This window comes from Pseudopodoces humilis, chromosome 1 (assembly GCF_049639895.1).
Source record: "Pseudopodoces humilis isolate 2021_Gansu_Grassland_sample_001 chromosome 1, ASM4963989v1, whole genome shotgun sequence".
Taxonomy (NCBI): Eukaryota; Metazoa; Chordata; class Aves; order Passeriformes; family Paridae; genus Pseudopodoces; species Pseudopodoces humilis.
The window spans coordinates 117,071,150-117,087,509 of NC_142200.1; the positions used below are offsets into that span (position 1 = coordinate 117,071,150).

Consider the following 16,360-nt stretch of genomic DNA (forward strand, 5'->3'; position numbering starts at 1 on the left):
CTCTGTTTTTCAACAAAAACTTTGTTTTCCTGCAGCTCTTTCACATATATGCTGTTTCTCAACAAGAATTTTGAGGACTAGCCCTCCCTTAAATCTGTGTAGGTGTTCATAATCACAGAACTGTGTGTCTGACCCCACGTGGAAGCTGAACACTCTTATTTAAGGCTCGTACTCCCTCTGATGGCAAACTGCTGTGTTTCTCTTGCCTTCTGTGTTCACTTTCATCTCTCTCCTTTGGTCTCCATTTTATCTTCTTGCTGTGATGCTGGATTAGGCTGTTGTTTCATGAGTGTCCCACTGAAAGTGCAATTTTAATGAAGCTGATAAAACTGAAGGGCCCTACCAGACTGCATGTATATTAGACAACAGTAAGCTATTTGGTTAGGTAGGGGGAAAGGAAGGAGAACTTATCTTCTCTACTTGAATTTATGTAGTATTTTTATTGCAGTCACTCTTCTGTGGTACAAGTCATACTTACTTCCTAATGCTTGGCTTAAACTGATGACTTTATCTCCCTGAAACTTGCATATGAATACTCTGCTCTTTTAAGCTCTAATTCTTTGTTCCAGAAATCAATTGTTTGGATAATATCATTTTATGTTTGGTACAAAATACCCTCAGTGCTACAAAGACTTTACTAGTTGCTTTTGTATGGGATTGTTATTAAGAAACGACTGTGTTTTAAATCTTGTAGTTATACTAATAAAGATCTAATGTACAGAAAATAGAACTGTCATTGCAACTTGTGTGTTAATGATGTGATAGCCTATGGTAATATTTTATTTGTAAATTTGGCATCTAGATTACAAATAATGCAAAACAAAGCTGTTAATCATGTGGTTACAGGAACAAGACATTGTATAGTTTGTATGTCTTTGTACATCTGTGTGTAGAAGACCAGTTTGAGAGAAAAGATAGCGATCCTGTTGCCCCTTTGATAAATGACCCTTTGCTACAACATTACTCAGAGAAGTCAGCAGATCTTTCTGTTCTCATTGCATCTCTTTCATGCTTCAGTAGTAGTTTCAAATGTTTCCTGAAAGTGTTTGCTAAATTATTTAATTATTATTAAATATTACTAATTTAATTAAATCTAACCTTTGCTTAACATCAATTATTTAAATGGGTAAAGACTCTCAGTTCTCGTTCATTGTCACTGACAACAATAGCACTGTTGGGTACTTACTGTGTGCAGTGTTGCCTTTCATGTGTGACACTGGCAAGAGTTTCAGCTGGTGGAAGAGATGTAGGATGGTAATGAGTTTTCTGGTGTGTAGTCAGGCCTTTTCTGATGGCATGAAATCCAAATCGATGGTGTATCTGACTCAGACTCCCTTATTTTAGGGACCTTATATTAGGAACTGCTGGGATGTCAGGTTTTCAAGTAGTATTGCTTCTGTTTGCTTGCTCAACCTTGCACCTGTCTGGGAACACTATCTAGCAAATTTCTGGCAATTTTGGTGAAGGTATGTGAACCTCTAAGCATGTCAAAAAGACTGAAATAAAGCTCTTTTAATTTTGAGCCTTTAGCATCCCCTTGAATGTGAAATTCAGTCTTAAAAATTTAGGTGCTTACCTTAAATATGTGAAGTGACTAGATCCTTCTAGGAATTCTGGCACCTGTAGGAGAGATATTAAAGTAGTAGCATGTGCTAGCAGGAAAGAAATTTTTTGGTCTTCCTCAAGTGTTCTGGTTTTCTTTGGTGTGCTGCCACCAAGTGACAAGGCTTGGTATTGCTGCTCTTGTTTTTGGTTTTGGTGTTTTAAAGAGTGATTTCCACTAATCACTCTTTTCTTTCTTTCAAACTGAAAAAGTTAGAATATTACTTTACACTCCTGGTACATTTGCATACAATATTCCATATTATTTTTCAGAATAACATGACTTCTTGGAAAGTCTGACTGAAAATTAATAGGATAAAATAACTGTTAAAACTAAGCTTTTCTACCCCACCATCATTCTGCTGTTCAGTTTAGATATTCTGGATTCTGTAAACTATTGCGGAGTCTCTGTCACTGGAGATACTCAAGAATCATCTGGATGCTATCCTGTGCCCTGTGCTCTAGCATGACTCTGCTTGAGCAGGGAGGTTGGACCAGATCACCCATTGTGATCCCTTCCAACCACACCCATCCTATGATTTCATGATTGAAAATAATCTTCAATCCAAAACAATACAATGTAAGCACACATCTGAACATAAACATCAAGTATAAAAATGCTGAGATCAAAAAATAATATCTAATGGCAGATCAAAATGTATTATAGAAGTAATGTTTGAATCCTACATTTAGACATTTCAGGGTAACTTTTGATGAACAAGCTTATAAAAATATTCAGTATATTAAACCAATATTCTGAGCAATATTCCAAGTGCTCAAAATATTTCCCTGTGCTAATCTATGCAAAAGTTTGCTTGGTAAGATAAAGGATGTTGGTGTGTCTAAGGGGAGAGTGTTGCAGGTGGAGTGGGGTGGTCATGGGATACTGCGGGTGACCTCACATCTCTTCAGCTCACATATCTGAGGTGCGCTGTCTGCTTGACCTGCTGGGCACTGTGTGTGGACAGAAATGATGGTGGGGTGCAGAAGTTAGAGAAAAGATGATGCACTGCCACTGATGGTTTATACTCTTTATCTTCTGATTCTTACAGACTTGAGCACTATAAAAATTACTGAGCAGTGAAATTATACTTTATTTCTAAGAAAGTTAAGACATTTAAGACTTTTTACAGCACTATTTGGGAATGTGATTAAAGGTCTGATTTGTTGATGAGACCAGTAGCCAGGGTACATCTGCATAGATTAGCAAATTTATCCTAAGTGCTGTTTTTAAAAAGACTTCAAACTACAAGCTCTTGCTAGAAAAGGTAGTCTCCCTTCATATCCCTCCCTTGGGAGTTTCCTGGCTGTTCTCTTGTTGTTCAGCAGATCTTACAGCAGGCAAGTTTGGCGGCTGAAGTAGCAAAAAACAGTTTTAGCTTTCTGCCAGTTGTTCTCTATAGGTCAGCCTATGGGACAGTAAGGTAAATGCAGTGACAGCACAAAGAAAACACTGGGGAGACATGGAACTACAGCAGTAGTGCCTATTTGTTCTTAGCTCTGCTGGGGCTGAATATGTCACATGCTACTCTGCCCAATTTAGAAAGGTGACAGAGGATTGTTTTTTGACCTGAGTAATTAATTTATCATTAAGACTCATCTAAACAATGTTGTAATCATACACTTATTTGGGATTGTTCTGTACCTGCTTACCCCAGTTGTTACCTTGCAATTTGCATTCTATACCCCCTCTTAATTATGAAAACTTAATATTTTGAGGTTTGTTCCCTGCTCTCCCCTTTTGCCCTTCCTCAGGTGGAAAGGAGGCATCTGTGAAAGCTAGGCTTTCTTTGTAAATATGATGTGTAATAGAGGAGAGGAAAATAATGATTCACTTGTTTTGGTCCACAGAGAGGAAATCCGTCAGTAAAACCTAATAGCAGTAATGACTGAAACTGTTTATATAAATACATTGATGCTTCCAGAGATCTTCTCTCTGGCACAGGAAATGTCACGTGTTGCTGACTATGCTGCCAGTTCTTCTGTCCTGAAGTACTGGCTTATCAATATGCCAGCTGTGCTTCTTATTTTGCAAAAGAAAATAATTAATTACCTAAGGTTTTGTTTGCCTCAATAAACTATCTCAACAGTTTTAGCATACTTAAAACATTTGCTTCTGAGGTGACAGTAATTGTTCCTGTACAATATATCCAGCATGTGATATATTGGTTTTTATTTAAACCTAGTGAAAGAGAATTTCAGTTCTGAATTTTTTTTCCTGTAAATTAGGAATTAATTTTGCCTGTGGCCATTTCAACTCCAATATAAGTGCTCCTGTCTCATGATGCATAAAGGCTACTACAGTCACATGGCATTTTACAGGGTAAGACACTTCTGTATAATTTCATTAAGTACTCTGTTTCCTGTTGTGTATTTCCTTGTTTTCCTAATGTTCTTCAACTGCTTGTGTTATTTATTAAAATAGCAAAATAAGTAAATTTAATGAAATCCACCGTGTGTTCTATGACGTAAGTTTCATTGATTCCCCCTTACAGAACTAATCTATAAAGGAATATCCAAAATGTTTAGAGCTGGTAATGTGGATAAACTTCTTAATTAAAAAACACTTATCCTCCTAACTTCAAAATAGTAGGGATGTGTAATTAAGCACTGTCTTTATTCTGTTCAAGGTAGATATATCAAGGCTGTATGTTACCTTAATTCTGCCATTTTTCTAGCTTGGTTTGATCCTGGTGGGCAGCTTAGGCCCATGCAGGCACTTGCTCATTCCCCACCAGTGCAGTGGGGGAGAGAATCAGAAACATAAACATGAGAAAAATCGTGGGTTGAGATAAAGCCAGTTCAATAGGGAAAGCAAAAACTGCATACAAGCGAAGCAAAACAAGGAGTTCATTCACCACCTCATTCACTGTTTTCCATGGGCAGGTAGGAGTTGAGCCATCTCCAGGAAAGCAGAGCCCCATCACACATAATGATGACTTAGGAAGACAAATGCCATCACTGCAAACACTCCTCTCTTAGTCCACCATTGCTCATCTTTATATGCTGAGTGATCTCATATGGCATGGGATATCTCTTGGGTCAGTTGGGGTCAGCTGTCCCACCTCTGTCCCTTCTAGCTTTCAGATCACCAGCCTGCTTGCTGGTGGGGCATTGTGAGAAGCAGAAAAGGCCTTGGTGCTGTTCAAGCACAGCTCAGCAATAAGTAAAACAACCCTGTGTTATTAATATTGTTTTCATCACAAATCCAAAACACAGCCCCATTCAACTACTGTGAAGAAAATTAACCTCTGTCCCAGCCAATACCAGTACACCGAGTACCTTGAGCCAATGTTTTGTGTGTGGTGTTTCTGTCCTTTGTGTGTTTGGACAAAGGTAACTACTGTAGCTACCTATGCTGACATGTAAATAAAATGGATAAACAAAAAAAGAGTGAACCTTGTCAGGATGTGATGCCTGTAATTTAACAAGTAAACTTGTTATGAGGTCATCTGGTTTGTGGCAGCACTTTTTTTGTTAACTGTTTTTATTTTGATAGTACCTGGATTGTAGAAGGTCATGAGAAAAATTGGTTTAGGTTGATAGAGCAGGTCACTGGTGATGGAAGCCTTTAGGAGAGCACAAGTAGATTTCCATTACTGCTTTAGTGCCAGAGGTGTGTTTTAGCTTTGTACCTGAAGTTGCATTTGCTGTCATTTCTTATATATTGCGGATTTTTTGCTTCAGATTCTGAACTATGTTTTATATGTCCCAGTTTCAAGACTAAACTCATCATTTCACTTGAAATTACAGATTTTTAATTTTTTTTAACTGAAGCATGTTTTCCTGTTTAACCATGACAGTGACTCTTGACTGGTCTATTGCTTTCTGGTTTAGACTAGTTCAGCTATTTCCTCTCATCCTCCTAGCATGGGAAAATAGATGAAGACTTTTTACACTTAGAAGTAGTTTTGAGACTGTAAAAAGAGCATTACTGTCAAGCTCTCCCCTAGGACTAGAATCTCCCTAGAGATTATCCTGTGCTACTATTGCCAGTGTAGTATCCATGGATTCTGAACAAAGTACTCCCTGTTGACAAAAGTCTAAATTAGAGTTTGCTTGCATAACTGCTTTAGTGGTATGAAGCCACTGTTCTTCCCAACTTGCACAGGTTTTCTGTAATTTTTTTTATATAGGTCTCAAAGAAGTAGTTGCTTTGCTCTTGATGTGGGCCAAAACACTTTTAAGCTGTTCTGCTATTTTTTGTTGATTCCTCTTGCTAAGCTGAAACACTTTTGGAGGGAAAGTTATGTAAACCTTAGTGAACCTTATGAAATCTGTGAAACCTTAGTGATAGTGAAAAAATCATAAGAGCTTAGAGAAGATGTCAATCCCATCTTTTTCTCGTCTATTGAGGAAGAACTGGTTATTTGTAGATTATTCTAGATTTTTGGAAAAGCGTATTAGTTTTTAATGCTTGACTTAAAAAGTAAATTTACCTGAGAAACTAGTGTACATAATTTCAGATTATTACTGCTAATAAAAGCTGAGAAGGCCATTTTTCACCAACAGACTGCATATTTATGGGTTCTAATTATTTTATTTTTTTTTTACTGTGCTGGTTCTTTATTGAAGAAGACTTCTACTTTGAAAGAAGTAGCACTTACATGTTTTTTTTTCCTGTGTTGCTACCACCAGGTTAGAAAATTGGAAGCTGTTGTCACTTAGCATGTTCTTATCCTGTTCCACGTACCAACTCCATGTAGATTGTGATGTCGAAACAAACAGCAGTAATACTTCTTGCCAATAATGAAAAGGTGCATTGTTCATATTATCTTGGTTTGAAAGCACCAGATTTTGGGAGCAGTAACAATGATATTAGAACAATTTTGGTAGAACTTTGCATTCTAAAAGTTCATGATAGTATGATAGATTTCTAAGCAGAGGAATTGTTGCTGGATGTAAGAGGAAGTGGTTTCAGTACTTCTCTCTCCAGCCTCAATAACTTTCTTGTACTGGATGAGGAAGATTGTCATGAATTGGTAGTTTCAGTTGCTGGAAGTTTTTGCTTTAGTGGTGTGAGACATGAACCTCACTTAGCCTTTCATGCTTATACAGTAACCCTTTTTTTCTTCATTTCTGCTGATTAAACATGTGACTTTCAAAATCAAACCCAAAAGCTGTGATTTGTCTTAGAGCTCCATATGGGCAAGTCTGTTTATAAAACTGAAGTAAGTAGTAGTTGTTTGCTTTTCACAGCCCACTGAGAGCTGATCTCACACTCGTCTCTGTTGAACTGGTCTCTGTTGGGACCTTGGACAGCCTGGCAGTCCATGTCCCCAGTAAACAGAATACTTCTGGCCCTGTCCATACAGGGCCTGGTTTGGCTGCTGGGGGCTCCCCAGTTGGAGTGCAGTGGAAGCCATCTCCCTTGTGAGTGATGTTCAGCAAGACTCTTAACTCAAAGAGATTTAGAGTGTCTTTGGTTGGTAAGTGTTGCTTGTGGGTACTCCTGACTATGCTTGCAGCATTTGCAGCAAAATTGTTTGCTTAAAGACCTCTTTTGAAAGACACATTCCTGTTGAGACTAGTAGGGACTTCAGATGGTTCCACTATATTTCTTTTGTTTTGTCTGGATGTTTCTGTAGTTGTTATGATTTGCACAGAGGTGTTCTGTTTGTGATGTTTACTATATGGTTAGGATGATTATGTCTTTCCAGGATTTCAAGGTAAATTATGTTCAGAATTTCATCTAAATAGATCACCAAGCTCATGCTCGGGATCAGGAGAGAAATGGCACACAGAACTCTTTTAAGATCATGGTTAGAATAACCTCCCCAAACTGTTCAGTTTATGTAGCTATTTTTTTTTTGGGCTGTGACTGATATTTTCAAAAGCCTCCTCTGTAAGTAATTCTTTGTTACAATTTCCTCTGCTATCATTGAGGAAGAAGGTGCATCTTTTTGCATCTCCTTGCCCCAGAAATTTGTAAACTTTACACATAAATTTGGGTCAAGTAGCATAATGATTGAGAAGATCAAGATGTGCATAAGTGCTGGGTATTATCATTGTACTGCTTTTTTGTTGTCTGCCTCCCCTGCCCTACCCTCTTAAACCTTAATTTTCACTGAGAAGCTGTGCAACTGCTACACACTTGAATATATGAGAAGTTCCTAACTTTCAGCTAGCGTGAGTAATTTGGGGTTTTTTCTTCTTGAATCGGAACAATTTTGTTAATACTTAGAAAACCCTGTAACTGGTAGAAACCTTAAAAAAATCCAACCAAAAATACATACAAAAAAAGTAGAACCAGCAAAACCCCCGAAACCCAGAGGTGCTTCAGTTTACTGATACAGGACTGTAATTAGATTGAAAGTAAGCATCCCTTAGTAGGGAACACGCTGAGGTTTGCAGAATCTCTGCCTGCCCCCATCAGTCTATGGAGTCAACCTTTGCATCCTGATTTGCTGCTGTGTGGTGAAGCCCAGTGAGGACCTGTGACATTGTACCTTTCTGAGGGGTATGCTTTAAGTTAGTCCTTTCAGGGAGAAAAATGGCTATATTTTCACTGATTTCCAGGAGTAAAATCGTTCATAGTATTGTTGAAGTGTTCCAAATAACTTTTCTTATTTTCTCCAAGAAGAGAGGAATCCATTGGTCTCTTTCCCTGTATAGAATGGTTTGAGTTGGAAGGGATCTAAGAGTTCATCCAGTTCCAATACCCCTTCCATGGGCAGGGACACCTCCCACTAGACCAGGTTGCTCAGAGCTCCAGCCAGCCAGGCCTTGTATACCTCCAGGGATGGGGAGTCCACAGCCTCTCTCAGAAATCTGTACCTCACCACCCTTATAAAAAAGAATTTTTTCCTAATACCTAATCTGAACCTACCTAGTTTAAGGCCATTCCTCCTTGTCCTGTCACTCCATACTCTTGTGAAAAGCTTCTTTCCAGCTTTCTTCAAGGCCCCCTTTAGGTCCTGGAAGGCTGTTCGAAGGTCTCCCTGGAGCCTTCTCTTCTTCAGGCTGAGCAACCCAGCTCTCTCAGCCTGTGCTTGTAGGAGAGGTGCTACTGTCCTCTGTGATCAACTTAATGGCTCTCCCCAGGGCTCCTTCCAACAGTTAAAGTCTTTGTTGTGCTGGGGGCCCCAGAACAAGACACAGCACTTCAGGTGGGGTCTCACTAGAGCAGAACAGAGCGGGAGAATGACCTCCCTTGGGCTGCTGGCCACACAGCTTTTGATGCAGCCCAGGACACATTTGGCTCTCTGTGCTGCAAGCACACACTGCTGGGTTACAATTGTCCACTGACACACCCGGGTCCTTCTCCACAGGGTTACTCTCCATCCATTTTCAGCCCAGTCTGTACTTGTGTTTGGGATTGCCCCAACCCACAAACAGGACTTTGCACTTGGCTGTGTAGAACCACATGCAGTTCACACAGACCCACTTCTCAAGCCCATTAAGCTCCCTCTGGATGGCATTACTTCAGCGTGCCCACACGCCACACCCCACGCATCTTGGTATTGGTGGCAAACTTGCTGAGGGTGCACTTGACCCCACTGTCCATGTCACTGACAAAAATGTTAAAAAGGACCAGCCTGACCCCTGAGGAACATCACTCATCACTGTTCTCCACTTGGACATTATATTCTGACTGCAGCTCTTTGAGCGAGGCCCTCAAGGCAGTATTTTATCCTCTGTGTGGTCCATCCGTCAAATCCATGTCTGTCCGATTTAAAGCCAAGAATATAATGCAGGATGGTGTCATGCTTTTCACAAGTCCAGGTGGGTGATGTCTGTTGCCCTTCTCTCATCTACCACTGCTGCAACCCTATCATAGAAAGCCAGCAAATTTCTCAGGCATGATTTGCCTTCAGTGAAGCCAGTGCTAACTGTCACAGATCACCACCTTATTTTCCATGTGCCTTAGCATAGTTTAAAGAAGTTAAGAAGATTTGTTCCATGATCTTGCTCGGCACTAAGGTGAAACTGACCAGCCTGTAGTTGCCTGGGGCTTCCTTATTTCCTTTTGTATAAATGGGAATTATATTCCCCCTTTTCCTGTCAGTGAGAACTTCACGAGACTGCTATGACTTCTCAAATATGATGGATTAGCTAGCCACTTCCTTGGGCAGTTGCCTCAGGACCCATGGATGTATCTTACTAGGTTCCACGGACTTTTGCACCTTCAGGTTCTTTAGATGGTCTCGAACTTGACCTTCTCCTACAGAGGGAGATTGTTCTTGTTCCCAGTTCCTGCTTTCACCTTCTGCAAATAGGGCAGTGTGGCTGGAGCACTTGCTGGTAAAGACCAAGATGAAATAGTCACCGAGTCCCTCAGCCTTCTTCACATCCTGGGGAACCAGGTCTTCTGTATCCTTCCTGAGAAGACCTATGTTTTTCCCAGTCTTTCTTCTATTAATGATGTACCTAAAGGAGTTTTATTTTTTTACCCTTAATGCCCTTGGATAGAGATTTACCTCTTTCAGTACTTCAGCTTTCCTAAGCAGATCCCTGGCTGTTCGGAGAATTTGTGTGTATTTCTCTCAGGCTATCTGTCCATGCTTCCACCCTCTGTAAGCTGTTTGTGTTTGTTTGTCCAGGAGCTCCTTGTTCATCCATGCAGGCCTTCTGGCGTTCTTCACTATTTCCTGAACTCTGTAGGGATACATTGCTCTTGAACCTGAAACAGACAATCTTTGAAAATCATCCAGCTCTCTTAGGCCCCTCTTCCCTCTAGGGCTCTATCCTGTGGCACTCTACTAAAGGGGTCCTTGAACACACTAAAGTCTGCCCTCCTCATGTCTGAGGTAGTGAGCTTGCTGTGCACCCTCCTGGCTGCCCTAAGGATCTCTAACTGAAGGTCAAGTGGATTTTATACCTCTTTAATCATCCTGTTAAACGGCTTTTGTTAATAATAATAGTAACAGTTAAAAAGTGGGTTCTGTTTTGTACTTCTGGTGCCAGTTGTATTTTTTCAGTTTTGGAGAGCTGCATCTTCTCTTAGTTCTTCAACATCACATGCTAGAAATCTGGAGGCCAAGCTACTTTCTATAATTTGGGGCCTGTGTGAAGATCAGGCTCCAGATCTGTCCTGTCATCTGATCTTTTACGGTGTTATATGTCTGGTAGTTGTTTTTGTTGACTGGCCTGTCATGGAATCAAACTAGAGAAAATTTAATGCAAATCATACTATTAGAGGGAAGTGTCCTGGCAGATGTTCTGGAGAAAAGTGCTGGTTTCCTCCTCTCTTCCTTACCTCTTTCTTGCATCCCCCTCTCTTCCTTACCTCTTTCTTGGAGTTGAAGTGGCTGTGAAGATGATGATTTAGAGTGGTTTAGTTTAGAAACTGAAAACCATGGTAGCTGATAAACCTTGCTTTGCTTTCGCGCCAATACAAAAGTGATGCACGTCCTTATTTAGAAATACTGGAGATACAGTGCTAGCTACAATATTTCCAAAATGCACTTGCTGAAAGATGGGTGATTGGTTTTTGGGTGGAGCATGCAGTCCACTTTATACTTTCTATGGGAATTGTTTATGGCTGGAAATTGTTCTTTTGGGGTAAATTATTCAGGAAACCGGCTCACCAGACAGCTACAAGCTATCCAAACACATTGGTCATGTACAGATAAGAGACTTTAACATATCCATTATTTGTGTGTCATGGGTACCAGAATGGTGCATGTTTCTTTCTTTGACCTTTATAATTGACAATTTCTTTGACAATTATAAAATACTGTGCTGTTATATAACATTTAGGGTGCCATAACTTAAATTACTGTGTGGATTAAACATGAAGATATGAAGATAAAATTTATTTTCCTCCTAGTCTTAGTAATACTGGGTGGGTAGATGTTCATTGTTGGTTGGGATATTTTTTGTTTGTTCATGTTTTAAAATTTTTTCTTTTCCCTATATTTTTTTAACTGATTCTGGCACCTGATGCAGAAAACTTGAGTCTGAATTTTGGCTGAGTTTAAAGCTGAATGCCTGTGGCACTTAGTATGTGTGGTCTAGCATTTGTGCAGATGTTGTGGTAGCTCTTTAATGCAAATAATGGGGAGCAGAATAAGTTATATTTTTTAGTGTGCTACCTTGGATTCTTTCTCGAGTGTGCACTTCAAGATGACCTCATTTTAATCTTTTATAAATTTATAAATGACTACTTGTGATATTTCCCTTGCTGCTGACCAGATGCTGATAGTAATGACTGAGAAATAAGCTTCATTCCATGATGAATGGAATTTAACAGTGGCTGCTTTTTGGCAGGGGTGGGAAGGAATGTGTTGTAAAAATATGCTGACTGGCAGTTTGCTTGTTCCATCTCTGTTAAAGCCAGGAGTTCTGTGGGACAAGAAGCTGATTGAATGTTTCTCTGATATGGAAAGTGAATATTTTATTCCTTCTTGATCACGTTTTAATGCTACAGGTAGTCCATATCAAAATATGTAAAACAAAGCTTGTATTAAGTAAAGAATAAATGCTTTGAGAATCTTTTCTTCTTCCCTTAGGCTTGGTAAAGACATGGAGTAAAGGCTTACTTTTACTTTTGCTTTTAATAGTTTTATCTTTTAAAAATGGGAAGTTTTGCAGATTTTACCAAAATATTAATATTGTATTAATTAATGTTATAAATATTTCAGAGAACAGAAGTCAAGTGTTCTTTCTTAGAAGGTTAAGAAATTGAAGTAGCATCTCTAAAGAAATTAGATAATGTAGCTGCTTTTAATTTTTAAGTACTGACAATATCCTCTAAATGGCTTTGTCTTGCATATTTAGGTAAAGAGAAAGATTTCAAAAGAATGAGTCTTTTTTTCTGTGGATATTTAAGTTTCTTGGATAATGTTAATTCAGTTAGCTCTATAGTATTTTAAAAGTGTTGGTAATGCCCCTAGCAAGTAACATTACAGGCCTGTTACATATATATTACTCTTCATTTTTCACAGTTCAAGACTTTATAATTTTAGTGAACAAGGAGTAGTTTCTCAGATTATCAGTTTTGAGATAAGTAGTGTGTAACTTGACTATATAATAGATATGCCACAGAGTTCTCAGTCAAGAAGGAAAAAATGGTAGAAGTTTGGTGGTTTTTTTCATACATGTCACCCTGCTGGAAAGAGTGAAAAGTAACACACTTCTACTTCCAGTATGAGAATCTGAAGGAAGTAGTGAATTTTATTAATATTCTTAGGTAGTCATGTGTGTAACTTTGAAGGTTTTCATGTACTTCAAAGAGTAAAAGGCTTTTGTGTAGCATCAGAAATTTATCCAGAGGCTATTTCTGTTATTTGGGGAGCAACATTTCATTTGGGGAGGTCTCATTCTTCATATGGCAATAGTCCTGTTTATCTTCCTGGTCTCTCTGCTCTTTGAAGAGTTAGAATAGCTGTGGTTGCTTCTCTGCAGTTTGTGGAGTCTGAAGCTGGAGAGAAGAGGTACCTTGTCTTTCTGTCTTCCGTGATTCAGTGTGTGGGGGTTCCTCAGTGCTCATCAAAAATTAATACTAAGTAGTTTCTTACTGAGAGAAAATGAGCAATAGATCAAATAATGTCATCTAAAGGTTGACATTTCTAAAGAGGACAATATTTCATTAAAAGAAAAAGAAATTAATTGGAGTTTTTAAAAAAGAGAAAAACAGAACTAGAAGAGTGTAGACCTTAAGTATTTTTTAAATGGCCATGAGGTGTCAGTGTACATCCAAAAAGATGCTTGGGTGATCAACACTTCTTCAGAAAAAACTGTTGGTTGCCTTTATTTTCTAGGGCCTGAAATAATCTCTAGGGGAGAAGGTTACAACAGCTGAGTCAAGGCTATTAAAATTTATATCTACATGATTTAAAGGTTACATTTTCATAGTTATGTGGTGTTTTTTAACCAAGATGTGTAAGTTTGTTTATTTCTAGACTCTAGTTTAGTTTGCAAACCAGTTCATGAGTTTAGTGATGTTCTCTCTTCATTACCCTGCATTATAAGCATGCTTGAGGTTGCATGAGGTGTTTTCTGGGGAAGACACTCCACAGCTTGGTATGTAAGATATAAACAAATAGGACTATTCCTAACCATATTACTGATTTCTTGCTACTAAATATTGAAGTCTTCCTAACATATATATATTTTATAGAAGTCTGGTATTTGATTTTCATAATGCTTTTATAAAATAAAAGTTGTCTTGCCAAGAAGAGGTAGAAAACAATTGCATACAAGATGCACTGTGGCCTTGTTTTTGCCACAAAACTTCACCAAATACACTCCCTTTTTATACCCACTTATTTGCTGAGTGGGGTTTGGTTATTTGTAGGTTCTAAGATACCTAATCATAAAGGAGTTTTAGAGTCAAGGGTGTATAGACATTAATTTTCTTAATGTTTTGAATAAGCAATATGTGTCTCATGTGTATTGTATATTATGTATTGTGTTTTGATACCATCTTTCTGTATGATAATATTCCTTTATAATGTAATTTGTTGGCTCTTAGGAATGCCAAAATTTACTTTGCAAGTTCTCCTCTAGGTGTCGTCTTAATTGAATAAATCACTGATTGAAGCCAGTGTTAGGAAGATTTTGGAAGACATGAAGCCCAAAATAATCCTGATTAAAAAAAAATAAAAATACAAAACTCCCCTCGAACTCACAAGTTTTAGATCATGTATGGATAATTGTGTAGAAGTTGTAACTACCTTGTGCTTGTATTTAATACATAAATTGCATGTGTGTGGATTCTGGATACGTAATTGGATTTGTCTGCTTTTTTTGAAATCTGAGCCCTAAAATTCTCTAGTATTTTTTTCATAAAGCCATATGGTTTATAAATACTGTTAGTACTGTAGGGACAGTTTGATTAACACAATCTGTGAAATTTGTGTTGCAAAATGCTTTTTTTTAAAAGGAAATTTACTAGGAACAATTTACATACTGAATCATGGGAGAAGAAACTTGGAATTCTTTGCATAACTATGGTTTAGTGTAATGGGAAGGAATTTAAGGAGTGATATACTTGGTCGTAATAGTGTCCAAGTTTGGAAAAGTTCAGGTGTCATGAACACTGTTTTGAGATATTTTATGGAAAATACAAGGAATGGAATAGTTCTGATAACATGGTTGATGAAGGTAGCTTGGTTGTTGGGTGTGCGTTTATAAAGCCATCTCATCACTGTCTGTTGCAGTGAGCAGTTTGAACACTCCCACTGCTCTGTGGCAGCTGCAGGCCCATGGTGAGCTGGCTCACACAATTCAACAGCAAAAAAAAAAAAACTAAATCGGGGCAGTTGGGTCATACAAGTTGCCTGTGCTGGCTCAGGAAAAGGATGTGAATGTGTAAGGATCATGTGGGGAAGGGAGGAGTGAAGAGTGTCTGCTCACCAGCAGTGAAAATCAGACTAATCAAGTTTTTCAAATGTCACTTTAAAAAAAAATAAAGCAACCTGCAAACAACAAACAGATTTCTTGGGTGGTAAGAATTGAATTAGCATTCTAAAGCAATACTCTGATGCATTTTATGAAATTTCATTTGGTAATAGACTTTTTAAGCTAAGTGCTTTTTAATCTTCTAAATACAGAATTGAAAAATTGTTAGGAAAAGTAACTAAGGAGTGAAGGTTGTATACATGCTCTTATCCTGTAGTGATGTGTAAGAGCCCTCCTGAGAGTGGCTTCCCTTTTGGGCATTGTGGGGACAATTCCTTGGAAGGTTTGAAGCAGGCAGGGAAGATTTTTGTCTGCAGCTGTGTTTCTCCTTGCTCAGTTTGGGAGAAGCCGCATCTGTTTTGGCAACTGCAGAAGTTTTAGATGAGCTCTCTCATCCTGTAGTAGTGCCTGTATGTGTGCGTGTGTGTGAATATGTGGATTTTGTCCAGCTGTGTTTTATAGAGTATTTTCAGTTGCCAGAAAGGAGCATTTTCTTGGACATGTGGGAAGTGTGAGGGATTCATAAAAACTTCTAGGAAGTTTAGCTTTCCCCAAGCAGCAAATCCTGATTCTTGACGCAGCTATTGACACACACTATTTTAGAGATAATCAGAATAATTTGTTTACAGTGACACTGACTGTTCACATACTGAAGAGAGAAAAAAAAACAAACAATATGGTATCCATAGCAACTGGGATTAATTTTGCTCACTTACATACAGTATTTTGAGTTCCTGGTATTTATGGAAACCAAAATTTCACATGTGAGCAAGCCAGCTGAACTGTGGCTTCTGTGGTCAGTCTATTCCTATCTACCCAAAACTGAATTAAAAGTATTGCACTAGTAGGAATGTTTATGCATTTTTAGTATTATAATAGTTAAATATTTATTTAAAGTTTGTTCTAATTATTATAACTCTTCTGGAAGAGAGAACTGATTTTAAAAAAAGTTTTCTTTTGAAGAAAACTTAAATCTTCTAAAAAAAGTTAATGCATTCAGGCCCTTTCCCTCTCGAACTCCATCCTGGCAAAAAAGCCCTCACCATTAAAGTGTGCCCCTGTTTTTGCCTCCTCTGTCCAGCAGCAACACTCATCCCTGGGTGGAACAGGGAGGGGGAGACTGGGTTGCAGGCAGATTGTACCATCACATGACTAATGAGTAGGAAAATCTGAACAGAAACTTTTAAAGGCCACAGTTTTTCTGTTTTCTTTTAGAGCTACGAAATAATTCAGCCTCTTCCTCCCCTCAGTATTACAGAGTGCCTCAACTTTCTACTAGGAGAGTTTCAGTAATGACAAAAGTATTGAACAGGTATTTTGAAGGAGCAGATTTTGTAATGCTTTGCTTCTTGACAAAATCAGAGCTTTGTTTTGAATAGCAGAAATTGTGTGGTTCTCTTAGAAAATATAT

At 38.4% G+C, this 16,360-nt stretch overlaps 1 protein-coding gene across 2 annotated transcripts in view; it reads left to right on the plus strand.

Annotated features, from left to right (window-relative positions):
• Positions 1 to 16,360, plus strand: part of ANKRD28 (ankyrin repeat domain 28) — a 120,533-nt gene that overhangs the window by 20,910 nt on the left and 83,263 nt on the right. The window contains exon 1 of one of the 2 annotated variants that reach the window (XM_014248545.2): positions 3,835 to 3,925. The exons of the other annotated variant lie outside the window; for it this stretch is intronic. Within the exon in view, the coding sequence (XP_014104020.1) occupies positions 3,884 to 3,925 (42 nt within the window). The 5' untranslated portion in view covers positions 3,835 to 3,883. Of the gene's footprint in view, positions 1 to 3,834; positions 3,926 to 16,360 lie in introns of those variants that run through there. 2 annotated transcript variants of the gene reach the window in all.